We start from the raw sequence: 20284 nt of genomic DNA, 5'->3' as shown, positions 1-20284 counted from the left end.
TGAAAATCATAGAAATAGCCTGCTTCAGGAAAGCCAAGAAATGTAATCAGGTCCCATGACACCCTTACAGATGCCCACTGTAAGTTCCAATGAGCTGATAAAAGCCTGACACAAAATATGAAATGAGAAGGAATACACAAATATAGATTCTAACAAAACACATTTACTTGATATTTACTTGTGTGCTTAGAGGTCACAGTGCCTTTAATGCTACAAATTTGTTAATTATATGCAAAAAGTGTTCTCTACTAAGTGAACAAATGTGAAGGACTGCACCCTCCACAGCAGCCGTAGTCTCTCATGTTGCCCCTTGGGAAAATTAAGTGCCCACCCCTGCTCCAGACTGACGTCCGTTACATGTCAGTGTTAGGAATGGCCCCTGCCTGAAAATGATGTTGTAGGTAAAGTCTGTAAAAGACATCAGCGACATGAATTAGAGCCACTTTTAAACAAGCTCAGCGTGTAAGGGAGAATGATGGGAAGTAGGTCAGTGAAGTGACAGATGCTGACATATTCTGGACTCAAGAGTTCATTGCTCAGCTGTAGCTCTTTAAAAGCCAGCTGGATGACTATCGAAATGGACACACAGTCCCATTAATGAACCGTTCTTACATGATCATCAGTGGCTTGGCTCAACAAGTTGTGCACTCATAATTTTTTCACCTATGTTCATGTGGCATATGCACAAAAAATAGACAAACACAGAAAACATTGCGTGTGGTTCATGAAACCGACACACACAGCTGCTTCCTTCCTTTCATCTTATCTCTATCTTTCATACAGCACCAAAAACATATACAGTAATTTATGTCTATGACAGATACATCCCTTAAGGAAAGGAAGAGCTATTATATCATATTTGAGTTATGGGCTTCTGGCACTGTCTATTTTGCCAAAAGAGCATCTGACCATAGAACTGCTCCACTGCTGGCTGTATTTAAAAGAAGATACACTTACTTGCCCTATTCTGTGGTAATCGTCCAAGTCTCTTTTTAAAAGCCCTCAGAACCTTTGAAACATGTAGCTGTGTGCTTTTGCTTCTTTAACTGATTGGCTGTGAATTAAGTGTTTGGCAGCCAGAGAGACCTGCCATTAGGGCAAGAAGGAGAATTTCACGATACTGCTTAAGCGTTAATACACAATGTTGGGCTAGTATGAAAAAAAGACAATGACACAATATGTACAGCATTTTAAAATTTCCAGGCCTTCATGTTCAGACAAAAACATAAGCCAGGATTCTACGGTTATTTAAGGTCACCAAAAGCTTGGCTTCACTGTAATGTTTGAAGTGTCAAACATTTTTCCAGTAGGCATCACCTCCTCTCAATGGCAGTACTGACCTCCTGCAGGTTCAGAGCTTGGCTGTGATAGGGCAAAGCTGAGTCACAGTCTGGTATGTAGTTTACACAGTAGTTGGCAGCAGCCTCACTGTCCTCCACAATCAGCAGTTGTTGAATATCTCCCTGAAATAAAAAAAAAAGTCAAAAATAAAGAAATCATGCAGCTGCTACTGCATGCTGAAAAGACATTTGGGATGGAACAGAAAATAGAAATTAAACACTCCAACTTGACAGATGCTATGAGAACATCTGGCTACATAGCTAAATGTAAAGCAGAGGGTTGTAAAGGAGTGCCACAAACTGTCAGCAACAGTAAAATTGTTACTGACTATTGGACCTCTTTTTGGCCATAACCCCATGAGGGGCCCAAGTGTGTGCACGAAACAGTCAAGCAGCTCTCTACCATCCTGCCCTGTGGGCAATGCCAGAGTGTATATATAGACACACAGAGAGACAGCATGGCTGTACCCTGCAGCACTGAACCCAGAGCCTTTTTTGGCTTTAGCGGCCTTAAACGCAAGACAACTGTAAACTTCTATCAACATCATATTTCACATCAGTCCTTCTTGTACTAAAATTTACAAGGTTAATTAGTTTATAATGCCAATGAATACTCATGATACAGATATTATCAAGAAAAATATCAAAAATAATGTTTAAATAAAATTATATAAAAGTATATTTAAGAAAATGTTATATTTTAACTATTTTTTTGGCTGAGATCACAACATTTTAAAGGATGAATAAATACAAAAATAACAAACACAAGCTTCATAGTAAAAGAATAGGAGCTGCGGGGCTAATTTCTGTGAGACATGGATCAGAGAGTAATTGACAAAAAAACACAGTGCTGCCAGCCCCACAGGACAGTGGCTGATGAGGTTTTGATTGAATTAGTGATACAAATCTATGTAACTGACACGCTATAGCAAACATACTGCCTGGTGAAATGTGTCCAGGGACAGTTGGGCAACCATTTATAATAAATTAAGTTAGATTAAGCATTTGATTTTGTGGTAATTGTAGCCCCATTGTAATCTCTTTAATTAAGATTTAGCTGCCAGAGGTGAAATAAATCTAAACACATCACTTCTCCTTTACCCACCGCCTCATATTTCTTCCAGCACAACTCAAATCAGCAGCGCATGTCTATGCAAAGCCTTGATCATCGTGAACAAAACTGTAATCCTAGGAACTGTTCAAACAGTCATTTATGCTTTAATGTATTAAACATGAAAGGATTTGTTATCCATTTATCCCTTTTTTCTTCCTGTTTTGGCCAAAAGCCCATGTCAAGCAAAGAAAATTATTGCACTCTAAGGTGTGATAGAGAGAGAGAGGGAGAGAGAGTGAGAGCTGCAGGGAGATGGAGAGAGAGCGGGAGAAGGCAAAAAGGAGCTAATCCAATCTAATCCAATCTCAATTCAAGATCAAAGGAAATGCTTCCACAGACAAGTTTTCCTGTTTTTCTTGCCTAGCAGGAGCCCTCTCTTCTTGAAAAACACAGCAAGTGAGTGTTGCACCAAATTGTGTGTACGCTGCCATTATTCATTTAGATTGGGGCAAGGACATCTAAAGAGGCTATGTGAGGGCGTGTTGAAAAAGGAGTACACCTCAGCTGAACCTGCAAATTTCCAGTGACGCCCAATCTTCTTTCATGTTGTCACACATGTCACTGTGGGCACAGGCTCATTAATGTTTAAAAGTCCACTCCACTTCCCCCTGCTGTCTCATATAGGGTGTGTTGTGCCAGATAGCCAATAATCTTCACCAAATCATAAGTAACTAGGCCTTCTCTGTGGAGTTGTCCAGCCTTCGCCTAATCAGATTTCTTGTGTGAGTCATAATCTTGTGTGAGTGAAGGAGCTAGAATATAATAAGCGATCTCACTGCAATAAAACTGCATTTTGACACTAACAGATGCTCACGTCTAACCAAAAACATCTGACTATCATCAGCTATGAGTCATTAGCGAGACAAAATTAACTTTGACTTAAAGAGACTTTGATTAATACTTCTCTAGTTTTTTAATGGTAAATCTATGTATGCATTTCAATAAAGCTAAACTTTAAAGATATGCTTGACAAACTTTGTTTCAACATGCCTTACAAGCAGAGCCAAAAATATTTCTTATTTCCTGTACTAAGCGAGACAGAAAGAATTTCCTAACAAATAAATAGTGGGCTGGATTTTATCTGTGCAGTCAGCATGTTGGAGACATACAAACAGGGCACATAGCAGCCAAAAAGGAGTCCAGTCAGACCTAAAATTTGCTTTCCTATAAAGAGCAGGGTATGAATGCAAAACTTCTGCAGTCATTTGTAAGCAATCTGGAAGCAATAGAGACATTAGTGGCTGACCAAAGTCCCCATGCTCCCACGCTGAGCTCCCACGGTGGGAAAACTGGGCTGGAACACTGACCTCTTCCCCAGAACCAGGGTCTGGGAACAGAGGGCCAAAGGTCAGCCTACTTAATTTTTTTTCCCCTGTGGCACCAGCCTCACCCAAGGTGTACAACTTTGATAATCAGATAACATATGTGAGAAATGTGTCTTTTATCGACACTTGTATCAACAAAAATATAAAGTTGAATAAACTATTTTGGGTTACTTAACGCTCTACAGCAAACAAGATTTAAAGACTCTGATAGACTAAGCTGATTGCACACTTCCTTACACGTGACCACAAAAATTGCATGTATTAAAGTAAAGGATGGATCTGATTAAGGATGGTCTGAAGAGTATTAGTCATCACCACACATTTGGTATCATCATCATAACTTTTCACAAACGAAGACGAATAAGAGCATGGGAGTGTTTTTGGAGCAAAGCCAGAGATTAAACAGTCTCCATTGCTTCTGAACAGGGAAATTTATAGAGCCCACAAGGAGACACATTTCTTAACTGAAGTGGGGATATAAAATAATTTAACAACTGGAATGCCTGAGAGGAAAGGGTATGAAGGGAAGAGTGACTTACAACATGAGATGGTCAACTAGATTATTGCACAGGAAAGATTAAAAAATGTATGGACAGGGTTAAGGAATTAGTTATTGATTATATATGAGGTAATCTGTTTCTATTGGTCAAAAAAAAAAAAAAGACAGAGTGAAGTTATAATAACCCTTCCTCTGGATGTTCATAATTTCAGATGCAGTCTTCCTTTTTGCAGACTGTGTCGCTGATGGAGAAGGAAAACTATTTTATTAACCCAACTATATAACTTATACCTCTACTAAAATTAACATCTTATACCTTCTCTTTTTTAAATTTTTTCTTGCTCAATCGCTGAATAGAGACAAAGCCCTGGAGATATAGCAGGGGAAGGGGCTTGAGCCCATCTCTATTTTATGCTGTGGATGACAGACTTAGAGTGGAGCTTCATTGGGAATGACAATGGGGCAGGGGTTGTGTATTGTTATGGAAAGCACACAGAATTATTTATGACAAAACAGAGGGGAAAAAAAAACACAAGTTTTTTTGTTATGGGTTTCTTTTTTGGCTTCTCCTTTTTTCCATGCATATTGATACATGTGAACAAATCTTTGTAAGTGAACAAGGATTAAATCACCAGCTGTTTCAGGTAGTTATATGCTGGCAACCCCCCTCAAGAAATGCATAATTATTGGATTTGAGGTGGGCTTGATTAAACTGGTCATATCTCCTTGCTACTTCCTCTGAAACACATTTCTTTTTATATTTTTTTTGTTCAATAGCACTTGATTAACATTAGTGCCCTGTCATCCCATTCTTTCTGCATTTTCCCCTTTTTATTCTGTAAAATGTTGGTTTTTTTTACAGTTTATACTTTAAAGTTTGTATTTTGTTGTCCTGTTTCACAGGCTGATGAATGCTATATTATGGCAGACAGACAGATAGATAGATAGACTCATCTTAGGCAATAAAGAGCTAAATTGGTATTAGTATAAAACATTAAGAAGTTCGAGAGGCTCATAAACACGAACAACTCATGCAAATGAAAACAAGGTCATCTTGTCAGATCATTCAATGTGCCCTGCATTGCATTGCATATCAGTGAAACTAGATATTTGTATACCTCAATAAATTAATGCACAAAGAATGCACACTTGATAGGAATTGACTGCATGGTTTGCCTCAACTAACTCTGGGATGCAATGTTTTGCCCAAGAATATTTTAGCATGTGGAGACTAGAGGAACAATTCATAGCCAACGTAAAAATAATCTATTCAAACTTTTATTTTTTGTCTGCTTAAACAGATGTGCAGAAATCTTGAGTGAATACTAAAAAACCCAAAACAAACAAATAAAAAAAAACAGAAAATTGTACTGCCTGAAAAACTATAGAAACATTTAGATTTGAGCTTTATTTTTTCATAATGCCCTACCTCAAATATTTCTTCATCCAGCAGCCGTGTCCCAAACACAGTGACACCCTCTGTGCTGACTACAGCATTGTCCCCTCGCAGCAGTTCAACGGTCTCTACTTTCTTGCAATCCAAGTAAAGGGTCACAGTTTTATCCTGCACACTATAGGCTATCCGGTGCCATCTGAAAGAAACAAAGATAAAGGGAAACTTAACAAGCTGCTAACCTTTGTCTGTTGAAGGATTAAGAAAGTTATTGCAAATGCAGTTAATATCATTTATGTATTTATGCTGGTGCGCTGGTTTGATCTACCAAACACACAAATCACCTTCACTCTAAATTTTTATAGGTCTTATGTAGAAGATATCAGCCCTCAAACTACCCACTTTCCATCAGCAAAGTTGACCTTCTTGAAAATGGGGTACAGTTCTGGTGCTGGCTGCCCGTCCTGATCCTCATATAGGAAGACAGGTGACTGGCCTACTTCGAGCCCCAGCTGTTGTACTCCCTGGTCATCATACAGCGAAAGCAGGAAAAACTGGGAGCCCTCTTTAGCTCGCATGGTAGTCATCAGGGAGAAATTCTCAGGAAATGTGGTATCTGAAGGGAGAGAGGAGACAACAGGAGAGAGTTGATAAGTCATACAAGAGAGAGCACAGCAGGGACCCGTCACCCTCACTATAGTGACAACTGAGTAGAAATAATAATGGTAAAAACTATTGCCAATGAAAGACGTCAGCCCAGGAGGAGCAGTACGTGGAGTTTGTTCATACTTCTCATGGAGTTTCTTTCTTTATATTACATTGAAAAACTACTCTGTATAAGGTCTTGTAGGAAAAAAAAATAGCCCATTACCAGGGAAGAGCTGTTTGGTGGGAGCACTGAGCTGGATCTTTTTGATCCTGTAGGCCAGGTCTGTCTCCTCTGTGTCTCTCCTGCTGGTGCAGAGACCAGCCTCCAAGGACACCCCCTCCATGTTCTCTGACAGCTTCAGCATTTGCAGAACATCAATGGAATTAGCTGGAAGTGAAAGAAAAGAAAATAAATTAGCCATCTGTCTGTAGTTCTACATCAGATAAAACAATTTAGTGGGTTTTTTTGTTTCTCATAAACTGAAGCTAATTTTCTCTCTTTCAACAAGGTGATGTTAACTTGCCTGACTTCCATATTTTAGCTTTATTTCTGTATTCTTGTATAAAGAACTATAATAAACATGCTGAGTGGAGGTTGTGTTTTTGCTTGTCACTTTAAAACTTAAATTCTGCCAGTGTGACAGCACTTTTGTGTCTGGCTGAGTTAAGTGCTGGTTGCTACCAAGCTGAAAGGCAGGGTTTAATGAGGCTGGAAGCTTGTTTGAAAGTGTGGAGCCTTCCTGCTTCCTAGGAGTCGGAAGAGAAAAGCTCCTCTGAGATGTGGCGGCAGGTGGCCAGACTACTGTGGGTGTTATTATAGGACTGGGGTAGTACAAAGCCTAACCATAATCCTGCTCTAGCACACCTGGCAGCTGACACCTGCACACCACTCACCCTGCAGCAGCTAGCAGCAATATGCCCCCCATCTTGTTTATCACACTGAACAATTCACTGGTTTAAATTAGTTCATCAGTGATTCATTACTTAAACATATTTAAGTAAGATATCTAATTTTAATATTAATTTTTTTCCTGAAAAATGTAACATCTATGGTAACGGGGTGACACTTCTTTTATTCCCATGAAATTCCCTTTGCACTTATCTGAACAATAGACAAAGAAATCAAATTAATACCATGACGGTACCTGATCACAGTAAAATGACTCATTCCAAAGCTGTTGAAATCTAAATGGACTAAACTTCATTACTACATCAAGCAAGAAAAATCTTGAAAGTAAGAATTTGTTTTCATGTAAACGCATATATCATTAAATTATACTTATTTGCAATAAGCAGAGCAACTTTTGGCCTGACGGATATGAAATGTACTCCAGTATTAAGTCTCTCTCATTATAATGAGCCTGTGCTGTATGCTGTTCGTGTAATTTTAGATGTTCCGCTGATAAAATGCTGCTATGAGCATTAGCCAGGATCAGAGCTTTGTGTGCAGCCAGTCCCCCACCAGCTGCTAGAGAGAGCCACTCAGCACTTAGCATTCCAGGCATCTGAAATGAGGATCCTAAACCCAAATTGCCTCCTGAAGCTCTTGTCCCTCGAACAGAACTCTCCTTTTATCTCCTTGTTAATTAAACATATGGAATGAGTTTACTGTTGTCCAGACAGTGCTTACCGAAAAAAACACTGTGTTACATTTTATGCCATTATTTATTTGCATAGCATACATCCTTTATTCAAATAAGCTCTGGGAGCTCACCCTCTCAGAAAGCCAGCATGGCAACAGGGTTGTAAAGCTAGTAGCCAGGCTTGAACAATGTAAAACAAAAAGGACAGATCTAAAAGTGTTTAAGATCTCAAAGATTAAATTTTGCATTTATGCGCAGTTTTAAACAAGCTTTGTAAATTAAGTAGTTACAGAAGGTCCTATCTTCTTTCAACAGAAACTTTGCACTGTTTTACTCCCACACACTGCCCACACTTATAACCTGATTGAGGACTGGCATTCCTTCCTGTTGCAAATTTCTGGTTGTGGTTTTCAGTTTCTCATATTCTCATATCTTTAGGGAGGCTGTGTTAGTTCTTGTTATTTTCACTGTGCAACGTTTTAAGAGTTTTCCTCAATACCTCAAAATTATCAACAATAGTATCACAGAGATATGTTAGAGGTACCTGAGTTAACACTATAATTGTATTAATTTCATATTATCTTGTATGTCTCTTTGCTGCGTACAACCATCAGGTTGAAAAATAATGACAAATGGCTAATGGCAGTGTATTTATGTATGTAATCCTTACATGTAGCATTACACACGTAATAATGCTTTAATCAATTTATTTATTTATTTATTCCCTGCAAAAATACATTTATACTGAAACTTATTAAATGACTTCATTACAACACACAGCTTCTCTTCTACCAATCCCTGCACACTAACATCTATAGCCATAGTTACTATTGAAAATACACAAAAAAAAATGCATTTAGTTGTACCTTTAATTTATAAATTTGATATTTACTAAGCTCAGTTTTCCTTCTAAAGATTTTGCTTACTTTGAAAGGAATATTAGAAAAACATGTTTTTTAATTTGAACTCGTGAGTATAATTAGGCAGAGAAGAGTGACATAATAAATTAAGCACATATTACGTATATTACAGGATCAGGTGCTGAGAGAGGCAATAAACAGATGGGTAGGAAAAGCATAGCAAGACTCTTTGAATTATTATTGAGATGTGATCAATAAAAAATTATATGCGCTGTCCTGCTGGTTAAATTTGCTACCAAAATGAACTTGTTATAATCAGTTCACCTTTGTGACACTTAATATAAGCAAGTCACCAAAAAAAAAAAAAAAAGGAATTTTCTTAACTGCATGTGCAGTTCAGGGTTGCAGGAGCCAATCACAGCTGTCAGGAGAAGAGATAGGGCACGCTGAACCTTAAACATGCAACCAGCCGACCATATGATGCCAGAAAACAATTCATCCTCACATTCATTCTAATGACCAATCCAGAACCACCAAGTAGCCTAACGTGTCTTTGGACTGTGATAGAAAGCCAAAGTGAATCCATGTACAGAACAGCCAACTAGTAAAGCCAAAACCAAAACATTTTGCCACGCGACATCAATGACAACCTATAACCACCACACCATGGTGCAAATTGATGGTCAGATGGATGGATGACCAAAAACTCTCTGTTGACTGCCTATGGAGAAGCAAAAGACGTAGCACTCTAGAGTCCCCTTTTTTCATCCAGCTAAATTCTCACTAAATAGTTAAGCGTTTACATTTCTGTCTTTATTTCTAACAAAAGTTTACTTTGGACTTCTCCTCATGTCTGGGATCTAATCCTTAATGTTTGTATTTCATTGAATTGGTAGATTCTCTGTCTAATCCCAAGAGAGTTCTTCATTGCTCTGGTGTGGCCTTGTTTGATTCCTGACTGCAAATCAATTTCCTTTGCAAACGTAAGTCCAAATCCAGTATACACACAATGTTCCTCTGTCTGAGGATGCGAGGTCATGAGGCAATGATGTTTGGAACAGTCTGAATAATGTTTTAAACTAAAGTCTTGTGGTTTTAATTATAGAGGATTTGTAACATTCTGTCAGCAGAATTTAGACCAGCACCTGACAAAATGACCAATGTAAGCTAATATAATTTGCTTTTGAGCACAATTGTTAAATTACCATCCACAGATTCATTTAATAATGCAACTACTGAGTCATAGAAGATTTTTTTTCCTCTAATCACTATGAGCTTTAAAGCTGTTGACCAATTCCAAGCATTTTTTTAAGTATGGACTGACAGGAGACTCTTGACCTCTGTCTTTCACAAGATAACAAAGAAAAGTGGGAAAACACAACAATGTCACGGGGAAAACTCTGAGACAAGCAGCAGGAACTCCTTCGAAAAGGATCAATCCATCAATTTAATGGGCTACACTGAAAGAAAGAGAAAAGAAATGGCCATGGATCTGTTTGGTAAGCTGACTCAGAGGGCATAGGAAGTCACTGTCCTGACTTCCTATGTCCTTAAATCAATCAAACTTTCACTGCTGTTACAGCTTGATAGATTTAAGGATGACTATGCCTATTTCACCTCACACCTTATCTGGCATAAAAGGAAGAACTAAGAGTGGTGGAAGATTGCCAAATGAAGTCTGGATCAGTGAAAGAATGTTATCTATTCCCTGCTTTGGAGTCTCTTATGTCACCTTGAGTTGTGTCAGTTCTTGCATCCTCCTTACCTATCCTGCAGCACTGACTGTCTGAACAGGTTCTGCTCGCATCTCATTATGCTTTGCAGTATTCGTGCCCTTACCTCACCCTTCAAATTATGTTAATTCTACAGAAACTTGGGAAGAGTAGCTGAGCATAAAAGAGAACATCTGGTACGGGCTACTGATAAACAAAACGGTCCCCACCATTTGGCTGAATGTGCTGTGAAACAGCATCAGAAATTCTCAAAGGACTGATGACTCAGAATGTTTTCCAATCACGCCAAAAGGTCAGACTGTTTGGAAAAGGGCTGAAATGTCCAGCAATTGCACAGACACCAGGCATTTTTTGAGAATACTCACAGCTAACATGCACTGAACACCATATGATGATACACAATCATCCATATAAATGCATACAGTTCAATGCCGTAAGATACTTGTCAGTCTGTTTTTTTGTTTGTACTTTTATCTTTGAGAACACCATGTCTGCCCCACAAGAATGACAGGCACAGTTTTCCTCATAGTAAAAAGCTCTGCAGTCCAACTCAGAGTTCCCATGTAAATACAGCCAAACAATCCACATCTCTCTGTGCCTTCTCTGGCTGTGTGACACTTGACATAATCTCTCCATCGCCTGCGGTCATACAACTTAGCACCACTTCAGTCGTAGATAGACATAATGTGTTCTCTGTGTTTGAAAAGCAAATGTCTCCAAAGACATTCTCCGTGACTCATACCACCTACGCTCACAACCATCCCTGAAAATACCCCTCACACACACACTACTCTGTCAAAAAGTACTGAATCCTGAAACTGGGGACTTTTAAAAAGAAATGCAGCCAGGAAGAAATCTCAGCAATAAGAACTTCCCATAGTATCTTGGGCCACACCCTGAGATGAGTGGAGGAAGAGAATCTCACATTTAAAGACTGAAATACTTTTCAGATGTAGCTTATAACAAATGAGACAGAAAACATGTGCACATGAAGCTGAAATACACAGGCAGTGAATTATTCTTTTTAGATGGGTATATGAAATCCATCTAAAATCTATTTATTAAAATCCAACTCACCACAAAATCTGCTGTTGTGACAGAATTTCTTCAGAAAATGGGAAATGTTGTAAAATATTGAATGGTATTGAAAATGATGACAGACACAGCGGTCGAATAAATCCAGACACATTTTCCCCCGTGGCTGCAAGAAAAATGGCCTTTAATCTAATTAAGACTTGGTGTGACCTTTTGTCTGGGTCACGACTGTGTGTGGACAGGAACTCTCTGAGCTGCAGAGAGCTAATGCATGCGGAAGAGACACGCAAGCACAGAAAAAGAATAATAAACTGTCTGCACACCTAGTCACAGCAGAATAGACAAAAACTGTTTATAGCTCAGTTCTAGCTTTAACATTCCCAGAGGAAGAGAAAAGCACTTTGGAACACTGCCTTTGTAACAGTTTCTCTCTCACTAAATTAATTACTGTGTCAAACACTTTACTCGTTTGCTTATAAATAAAAGTAACTGAAGCACAAGAATACATTTGTGCAAACTACTGCAAAAGCATTTTTTTCGTTCTTTGGACATTGCTTATATACTGAGGCCACAATAACCTAGTATTGACTAAATATCTCTCGTGCCATTAAATCATCAGTCATAGTCAAAGGATCTTTAGAGATCTGTGTGCATGTGTGGATCAGGCTTGTTCTGGCACATTCAGCTGAATCTCTCTGAGCTTAGGATCCGGGGAATCTGGAGGCTGGATCAGTGCCTTGGGCTTTTTGTTGTGTTCCTCAAGCTGTCCCTGTGCCATTTTTGAGTTGTGGAGTCGCTGTTTAATGGGGAAGCTGCTGTTTTGAGAGAATGCCTTTGCCTTTGGGGTTGTGTTTGGTCTGGAGCAATGTGTAGGTGAGAGTATCCCACACGAATGCCAGGACCAAGGACTCAAGGTTTTGCAGAAGACTACTGCATTTGAACAAGATGATCTGTGTCATTTATACAACATGGCAATGGTTTAAATGTTGTGGGTGATAGGATTGTGTCTGTCTGTCTGGCTGCTTGTCTGTGGGCAAGATAAAGTCATCACACTGGTGACCAAAATAAAGGTTGACTATGAAGAGAAATATGTAACAGCCCACAAAGAGACTTTTTAGTAAAGGGCACCAGAAACAAACACCCAAAGTCCTCCTTATCAGATGTATGGATAAATATTGTTACCCTGCCAAGCCAACTTAAGTGCTTTTTTTCCACAGCATGTGACTGTCTAAGAAAGTGTGTTTCACAGTGTCATCATGGCAAAATTTGCTCTAAGATACACCTTGGGGGTGGGGAACGTCATTGTCATTTTGGTTTTTTGGCAGAAGCTTCAATGCCTGTCTGTATGTCTTTGACCGGATTTTGTCAATATGATGGATGTGGTCGGAGTCAAGTCAAAGTATTATTTTGAAAGCCTGCAGTGCATAAAAATGCAGAGATATTTATTACACTGAATTTGTTGTGTTTATAGATCTGCTTTTGGTTATCACTGACAGTTTAGGAGCGTGTCAAGTCAGCAGTTGCACAGATGGTGGCTGGGAATTTTTGTTAATCATTTTCTCAGGGGTAACGAGTTAGGAAGTCCTATTAATGGGGTCAATCAAAGCAAGGATGTGAGTAAACAGGACAACCTAATTGAATATTAAGTGTTCTGTATTATGTAAACCAGGTATCTATCATATGCTCTCTTCATAATAAGAACTTGATCTATCTCAAGTCTACGCTCAAAATGATCCAAACAGGTGAACGGAAACAAATATTACAACAACATTGCTGATTGTCAATGTAGGTCACTGGGCATATGTGGTTGTTTGGGCTAATGCCCACATCAGTAATACTTTTTGTGTTGACACTAAATGGTGGAATCCAGTTACACATTTTGCTCCAGTTCACATCAGTACCACATTCTTCAGTCTCCACAGTTTGTTTTGCTCATGTTTGCTCACAGCACGACAGGCTAACAGGCCAAAAGCTGTTTGGCCCATAGAGAAAACACCTGCCCATGAAGGCCCATAACTGGACAGGCAATACACACAAACATACATAGAAACACACACATTTATACTACTAGGCTTGTCAGGACTTTCTTTCACTAATGTAAATCCATTATCTACTGCAAGGCTCACAATGGTCCTTGTTGATTCAAATCATCAAGCCCTGGGCAATAGTGAGGAAAAAACATGCACATCTATGCATGACCAAGCCCATTTTAGTTTCAAACGCAAGCTGTCATCTAGACTTTGATACATAACATTAAGGCAGCTTTATGGAGAGCAACAGGGTTTCTAAAATCAAAGCAGAACACAGTATTATAAAATAAAATATTCACAAACTATGTGTAATACAGGTACAGACATGACTATTTCATTTTTGCTCCAGAGAAACAGTATAAGTGGAACTCAGAGACCAAGATTACTGCAATGTTAGTGGTTGTACATGGTTTTAAATGACTTTGATAGGAACTCTTAACGATTATTCAGAGATGGTGCACGTGATGGATGACTTTGAAATAACTTTTCTGAAGTTCAGAAATGTGGATATTAAAGCAAATGACATGTGAGGATACATGGACAGAAAGGAAACTCATCTGATGTTTGTTTATTGCAAGTCCACAGGAAGCCGTTCCAGCTAGTCTCCCAAAAAGCTGCTTGGAGCATCCAGTGATCAGGAACTCAGAGTCATAGAAGCCTGAGGGGAAGGGAGTTTCTGGAAGCCAGATGTCCATTGAATACTATAGATTGAGGTTTGGCGCCACAAAGCGTATAGGCATCATATCTAAAGATTAAACACTTGGGGGAATTCCAAACAGTCTGCTTCATCACAATGTCAGAGAAGCAGTTTTGATGTGATACTTGCAGCATCAGCAAGTAAGGACAGATATCAGCATATCTAACACTTCTCATGTTTAATGATTCAATTAGAATAGCTTGAACTCATTTCGCAGGAACTAACACTAGAGCTGTAATGCCTCTTTTCTCATTCTCTATGCTGATAAATGCAGCAGCCTTTTTTCATGTGTTTTTATTTGCCAGTAATTTGTTGCTGGATCAAAGGCGAACAAGCTTTGCTGCCATCCTTTGGGAGTCTGGTGAAGGATCGGCAAGAAGACTGAATCAAACGGGACACAGTGAGGGGGCTGTATGCACAATTTGCCCCCTATCACAGGCAAAAGCAAGAGGAGCAAGATGATGTAAATGATGTGATAAGGCACATAAAATAAAAACAAATATCCCATACACCCAGACTTTGAGCGGACTAAAAAAAGAAAACAAAGAAAACAAAACTGAGCAGAAACACATCGAGGCAGCACAACAGAGGATTCTAAAAGAAATGAACCATGCACATGTCCAAGAACATCGCACTTCCTGTTAGCAAACATGACTACAAAGTACTCTCTCATCTCCCGAACACACACAGAAAGCATATGGGAAAACATTCTTGAACTGCAGTACACACAACAAACACACACACACACACACACACACACACACACACACACACGCATGCTTAAATTCACAGGCACAAGACACACACATTATCAGCCACATGTGCATATCTAAGACTGTCATATCTGTACCACCATATGTCCTATTCACTCTTTTAATCATGTGAGGCTCTCACTTCACAGATCCTCAATAGAAAGCAATGGACACCATGGACAACCGCTGTGCCGCCTGAATGCCACTTGTGTCTATTGGCTCACTTCCTCCTCTCTTGATGTTGTTTGAGCCAATGAATTCCAAAAATCTTGCCAGTCATAAAAGTAGGTGAAGCCAAAAAACCAAGACTGACAACAAAATATGTGTAACTACTTTGGAAAGACCACAAAATCCCTTCATCACCAAATCTGTAAACTGCAACTCTTGTAAAGAAGTAGTCTGCATCAGTTAATGATACTTGTGCCAGAGACCTGCGTGGGTGACAATTAGAAGTGAGCTACTTGCCATGTCGGCAACAAGCAACTCTTAAAATGGCTGCATCAATGGCTGGTTTTTATTTATTTATTTTTGAAAGTGCAACAAATGTGAAGGCCTGGACACTGTGACAGACAGATACAGCTGTTTGATAGTCACCAGATGTCTTCTTTTTTGCAGGTGGATAACTGGAAAATGTGTCCAATGATTACATTCCACCATAGTGGAAGTGGGTCATATCAGTTACTGTGCAAATGTGATCTGAGATTCAAGTCTGCAATAAAATACATCACTATAAAAGTGTACCAGAATCAGGAAGGCAGTAGTAATATGTGCATTAATTTAAGATCTGTGTGCATTAAACAGATCCATGGAAGGAATTTTAATCTGCCCACTTGCAGTGTTTCAGCCATTCGCAAGCCAACGTCAAACCCTCTTTCACAGTAAACCGACGCCGGTCACAAGCAAACTCAAACATGACATCACACATCTCCTTAAATCGCTGATTTACACCTGACGCATGAAGGACATAGCCCAATTCAAATCTTGGAAATATCTTTGATTAAAATGCAACAAGAACAGGAAAAGCTGAGGAAGCTGCTAAATACCCTCCCAGTGCAATGAGGCGGATAATTAATCTGTCATATGCAAGAAGGGGTTATATTACAATCATCTGCACACCTCTCAAGCATTCCGACAACTTCTAAAAGTCATTTGAGTCAGCTTGCAATTTTAATCCCAGCCCGAAGCGACTCTGTAGAACACGTAGCAGCATCAACAAACCATTTGCAAAGATTTAAATGAGTCTAACACACCAGGAACCAAACTGAATCTAAGATGAAGGTGTGAAGATCTGCGCTAATAACTTTGTGTTGGCTAAAGGCCAAGTTATCAATAAAAGAGTCTTTAAAAATAGTCAGGGAAACTTAGATGAAGGGGACAAAGCGTCAATCAGACAACAGAAAAGTCTATAAGGGGGCATAAAAAACATTTTTGCATTTTCAATGATCTGTATTGTACATTTGAGTGTCCAGCTAAATACTTTACCTGCTTGTGTCGTTGTTACATGAAGCAGAACAAACAGAAACAGTGTTAGTCTCCAGCGCGACCAGGTCCTTATTAAATGGTCCATCTTTCAATGCGGGGACCTGTTTCCAGACCCAAAACTTTAGACTGCAGGCGTTGTTGCTGCTGGAACTAGGTAGCCATGCGCGAAGAAAAGGAGACAAGCCAGTGTGCAGCTCCACTTGCTTGACTGTTGAGAAGTTTTGTTGTGGTGTCTTCTCTGAGGTTCGCTCTGCTCCTCTAATTCAATTTCTCCCTCTCGCCATCACTCCTTCCCTCCCTGTTCTCCTCCTCCGCCTTGTCCCTCCCACAGGACGGTGCACTGCGTCGCATGGCTGCGCGGTGCGCCTCCAGGGACTCCATCATAAATCACGTTTATTACTCGCGTAATTTGTCAGTTCCCACTTCTGAGAGGTTGTCATTACCCACAGACAGCGTGTAAAGTACAACAAATTTACCTGGTAACTTGTCATATAGATTTTTTTTGCAGAACTAAATTAGAACAGGATGACACCTGAGTCAATTAGATACAAGATTTTTAAAAACGGATCACTGGAATTTTTCGTATTTTTATTTTACGTAACAATGACCCTACTAATGCTCATGTTGATGGTAATATCTTTTTTAATATATGTAAATGTCAGTATTTCATTATTGTTATTTTGCTTGAACACTGTTTGTTTATTGGCTGAATGAACTCAGAGAATGAGCCCACCACAGCTCAGAGTCATCATTTTAGAAATTAATAAAAGGGGCTGGGCGGGTCCTAACTTTAATTTTAGTGGCTATCCCATAGTAGATGTCTCTAATTTAGTCAAACCCACGAGAAAATAGCAGGGCTCTATCTGCACAAAACACAAACATCCACATTGTCTCACTTTTTTGCAATTTTTAAATGCCAGTTAATCTGACTTAAAATATCAAGAAGTAATTTCTGTTTAACGCTGCTAAGAGGAATGAGAAGAAATGTCTTAGGTATAGGTGACATCTTTCCCAGTCATCTGAGCTCAAACGTGTAGCGATCATCACTTCTGGGAGCTGAATACATTCTGCCAAAAATCTAATTAATTCCAAGACAACTGTATTCAGTTGAGACATGCTTTAAGATAAGACTTGTGAAGGCCTTGTCTAATTGGAATATTACCAAAGATAATGATTCTAGAATCCAAGCTACAGAAGGCTTTTGTAAAAATAACTGGGAGATGAAATCCCAGAGAATATTAAAGACAAAATGAGCCAAGTCATAATATCTCAAGGGAAAAGAGCCTCTAACCACAGAATGTAGAAGGCCTCAACTCAGTCATTTTCCAACAGAACGTTTCCATATCATTTCAGTCCAAGCCAAATGCTAAGCCCCAAATTATTCAACATCATTGACCTATGATCTGAATCCAGAATATGTTCTTTTTTTTCTTAATGGTTAAATAAATAAATTCAAACTGTTAAGTTCAGTATCATTAAAGTTTGTTATCATTTAATAATCTTCCTTCAAGTTCTTTAAAATAAGAAAACCTTTAGGAATATGAAATATAAATGTATTTCCTGAATTTCCTCAAAGTGAAATAGTCCAAATTGTGGGAATAAGTGTGGGCCTAATTAGAAAGAGTACAGAAAACTAGTGGTAGCAAGAGATTAGAGGAGCGTTGACAGAAACAGATGACTGGACACACTGATGTTGATTTGTTAGGTAAACAACAGTCTCCCTGACCTCCCACAGTACAAGTTTAGCTTTAGCCTGATTTAGGGCCACATTCCTGGTAGCTTTTAGCAGATAGTTACTAAGAGTCTAATAGGTAGTCTGAACTTTGAGTGAGAAATACTTTTAGAGCGTGTGCTATGTACCTTTGTCCTGTGTAACTTAAAATCACATAACGATGGACAAAAGAAGTTACAGTTTCTCCTTTATTCAAAACAAACAAACAAAAAAACATGACATTAATTTTTACTACGTGAATTGAAAATTGGGACTCAAGCATAATTTATAATTATTCATATAATGTGATAACTAAAATTAGGTTGATCCTTTTGACTCATTGCAGCATTTTCTCATCTTCAATGAAGCAGAATCCATAAAACAGCCTGATGATTTAAATAGATTTACCTTTTCAAGAAATTTACAATAAACACACAGATGTTTAAAAGAACTCCCAAATCAGTTATTCTCTTTATCCTGAACTACTGGAGCCACTTTTTCTACAAATTACAACTCACGAGGAAACACAGAGACTTTTTTTTGGTGTGCATTTATTAGTTTAAAAGTAGGAAATTGGAGATGAAGTTTGGCAAGAAATGAAGAAGAAAAAACAAACAAACAAATGAAGAATCTGTTTCTGTTTTAGTTTTCATCACTGACATTCCTGTTTCTACATTTTTATTTCCTGGAAATGATCAAATTATAAACACAGTAGTGGAGTGTAAAGTTAAAGGCATGTGACAGACTGAAAGCAACTCTTTCTCCCTCTGCAGGTCACTCTTTGCAGATAAATAACTGTCCAGTGTTTTTTATTACATTATCACAGAGAGAGTGGAAGTTAAGAAATCTGTTGTTATCATGTATTAGACTCTACTGCAAAACCCAAGTAATCCACAAGATGAGCACATGAACACTTAGTATTACATACTAGAGATACAAAGACGAGATTTCAGTAAGATCTGTCTGCTCCCAGTGTTGGAGAACTTGCTATAACAAGACAAGAGGCCAATAATCAGGAACAGAAATATGTATGTTTTCAGAAGGAAACAACAACTGACTCTCTCAAAATGCCAAAATATGATTTATGATCAAAGATACTTTTAAAGTATTTTTTTCTAGTATGCAGTCATTATGAAAAAGTTGAATTACAGAGCATCTCGGATCTCACAACATTATTTCCTTATGGGCTTTCAGTGTCATTCATTTACGAATGATATAAAAACAATGTTATTCACTTTAGCCACTGTGGTAACTAATCCACTATGACTTAATTACCATTACTTATGAAAGAATTATGACTAAGCCTTGGACAAAAAGTGTTGCATTTTTCTCTGCAGACTGCTAACATCTGTCTGTAATACAAATTACACAGAGAAGCAATGCGGATTCGGTGCTCTTAGTTAAAACAATGAAAGATGTGGTTGGATGTTGGCGAGTTCACAAGAAAAACAAACAACTGACATCCCTATCCGATCAACTGACGTTTCCTCTATTTGTGGAGAAAAATGTAGGTTAATCTGTCAAAGGCTGTAAAACCCCTGATCTGTCAACGCATCCCAAGAGATACGTGAGCGTGCCACCCACTGTCTGCTGATGATAGGACTTCAATATATCAGACAGCATGTGCTCTTACATAAGAGTGTTCACATAACCGCAATTACATACCAAATCATCACATAGTGGGTTCTTTTGCAACAACGAATGGATGCAGGATTGCTTCATTAAACATATAACTCTACTCTACACAGCTCTTTACCAAATCCTGCTATAGTGACAGTTTCCACATTGTTCCTCTGACTCTAAGGAAGTATGTGGAAATTTTCACTTTTGCATTTGGCTGGCAACTAAAGGAAAAACGCCAGTCTGGTGATAATTATAAACATTAGAGATGGGAGGGGGGGACTAAACTAATTAACATTTAAGGACCATGTCTGTTAAATGAGCTGCTCAAACAAATAGGCTAAATGAGCTGAACCAATGGCCACACTCATACTTACCCTCCTGTGTATCCTTGTCTATGCCGTGCCACCATGATTGTGCTTTCTTCTCGAGACAGAAAAGTAATTAAGAGGAAAATTGGTA

General features: G+C 38.7%; 1 protein-coding gene across 2 annotated transcripts in view; it reads right to left on the bottom strand.

Moving 5' to 3' along the window:
* col5a3a (collagen, type V, alpha 3a) overlaps positions 1-16782 on the bottom strand; it is a 45120-nt gene extending 28338 nt beyond the window's left edge. For both annotated transcript variants that reach the window (XM_086289548.1, XM_086289549.1), the window contains exons 1-5: positions 16492-16782; positions 6543-6707; positions 6074-6287; positions 5708-5870; positions 1341-1463 (exon numbers count right to left, since the gene is read on the bottom strand). In XM_086289548.1, coding sequence (XP_086145674.1) covers positions 1341-1463; positions 5708-5870; positions 6074-6287; positions 6543-6707; positions 16492-16576 — 750 coding nt within the window. In that variant the 5' untranslated portion in view covers positions 16577-16782. The remainder of the gene's footprint in view (positions 1-1340; positions 1464-5707; positions 5871-6073; positions 6288-6542; positions 6708-16491) is intronic.
* Positions 16783-20284: the final 3502 nt, after the last annotated feature.

The sequence above is a fragment of the Aulonocara sp. 'chitande type north' Nkhata Bay genome, linkage group LG4 (genome assembly GCF_057382095.1).
Source record: "Aulonocara sp. 'chitande type north' Nkhata Bay isolate Kocher_YH1m ecotype deep benthic linkage group LG4, A_spYH_male_GT1.1, whole genome shotgun sequence".
NCBI lineage: Eukaryota > Metazoa > Chordata > Actinopteri > Cichliformes > Cichlidae > Aulonocara > Aulonocara sp. 'chitande type north' Nkhata Bay.
This window is presented reverse-complemented; position numbering and strand designations above follow the sequence as displayed.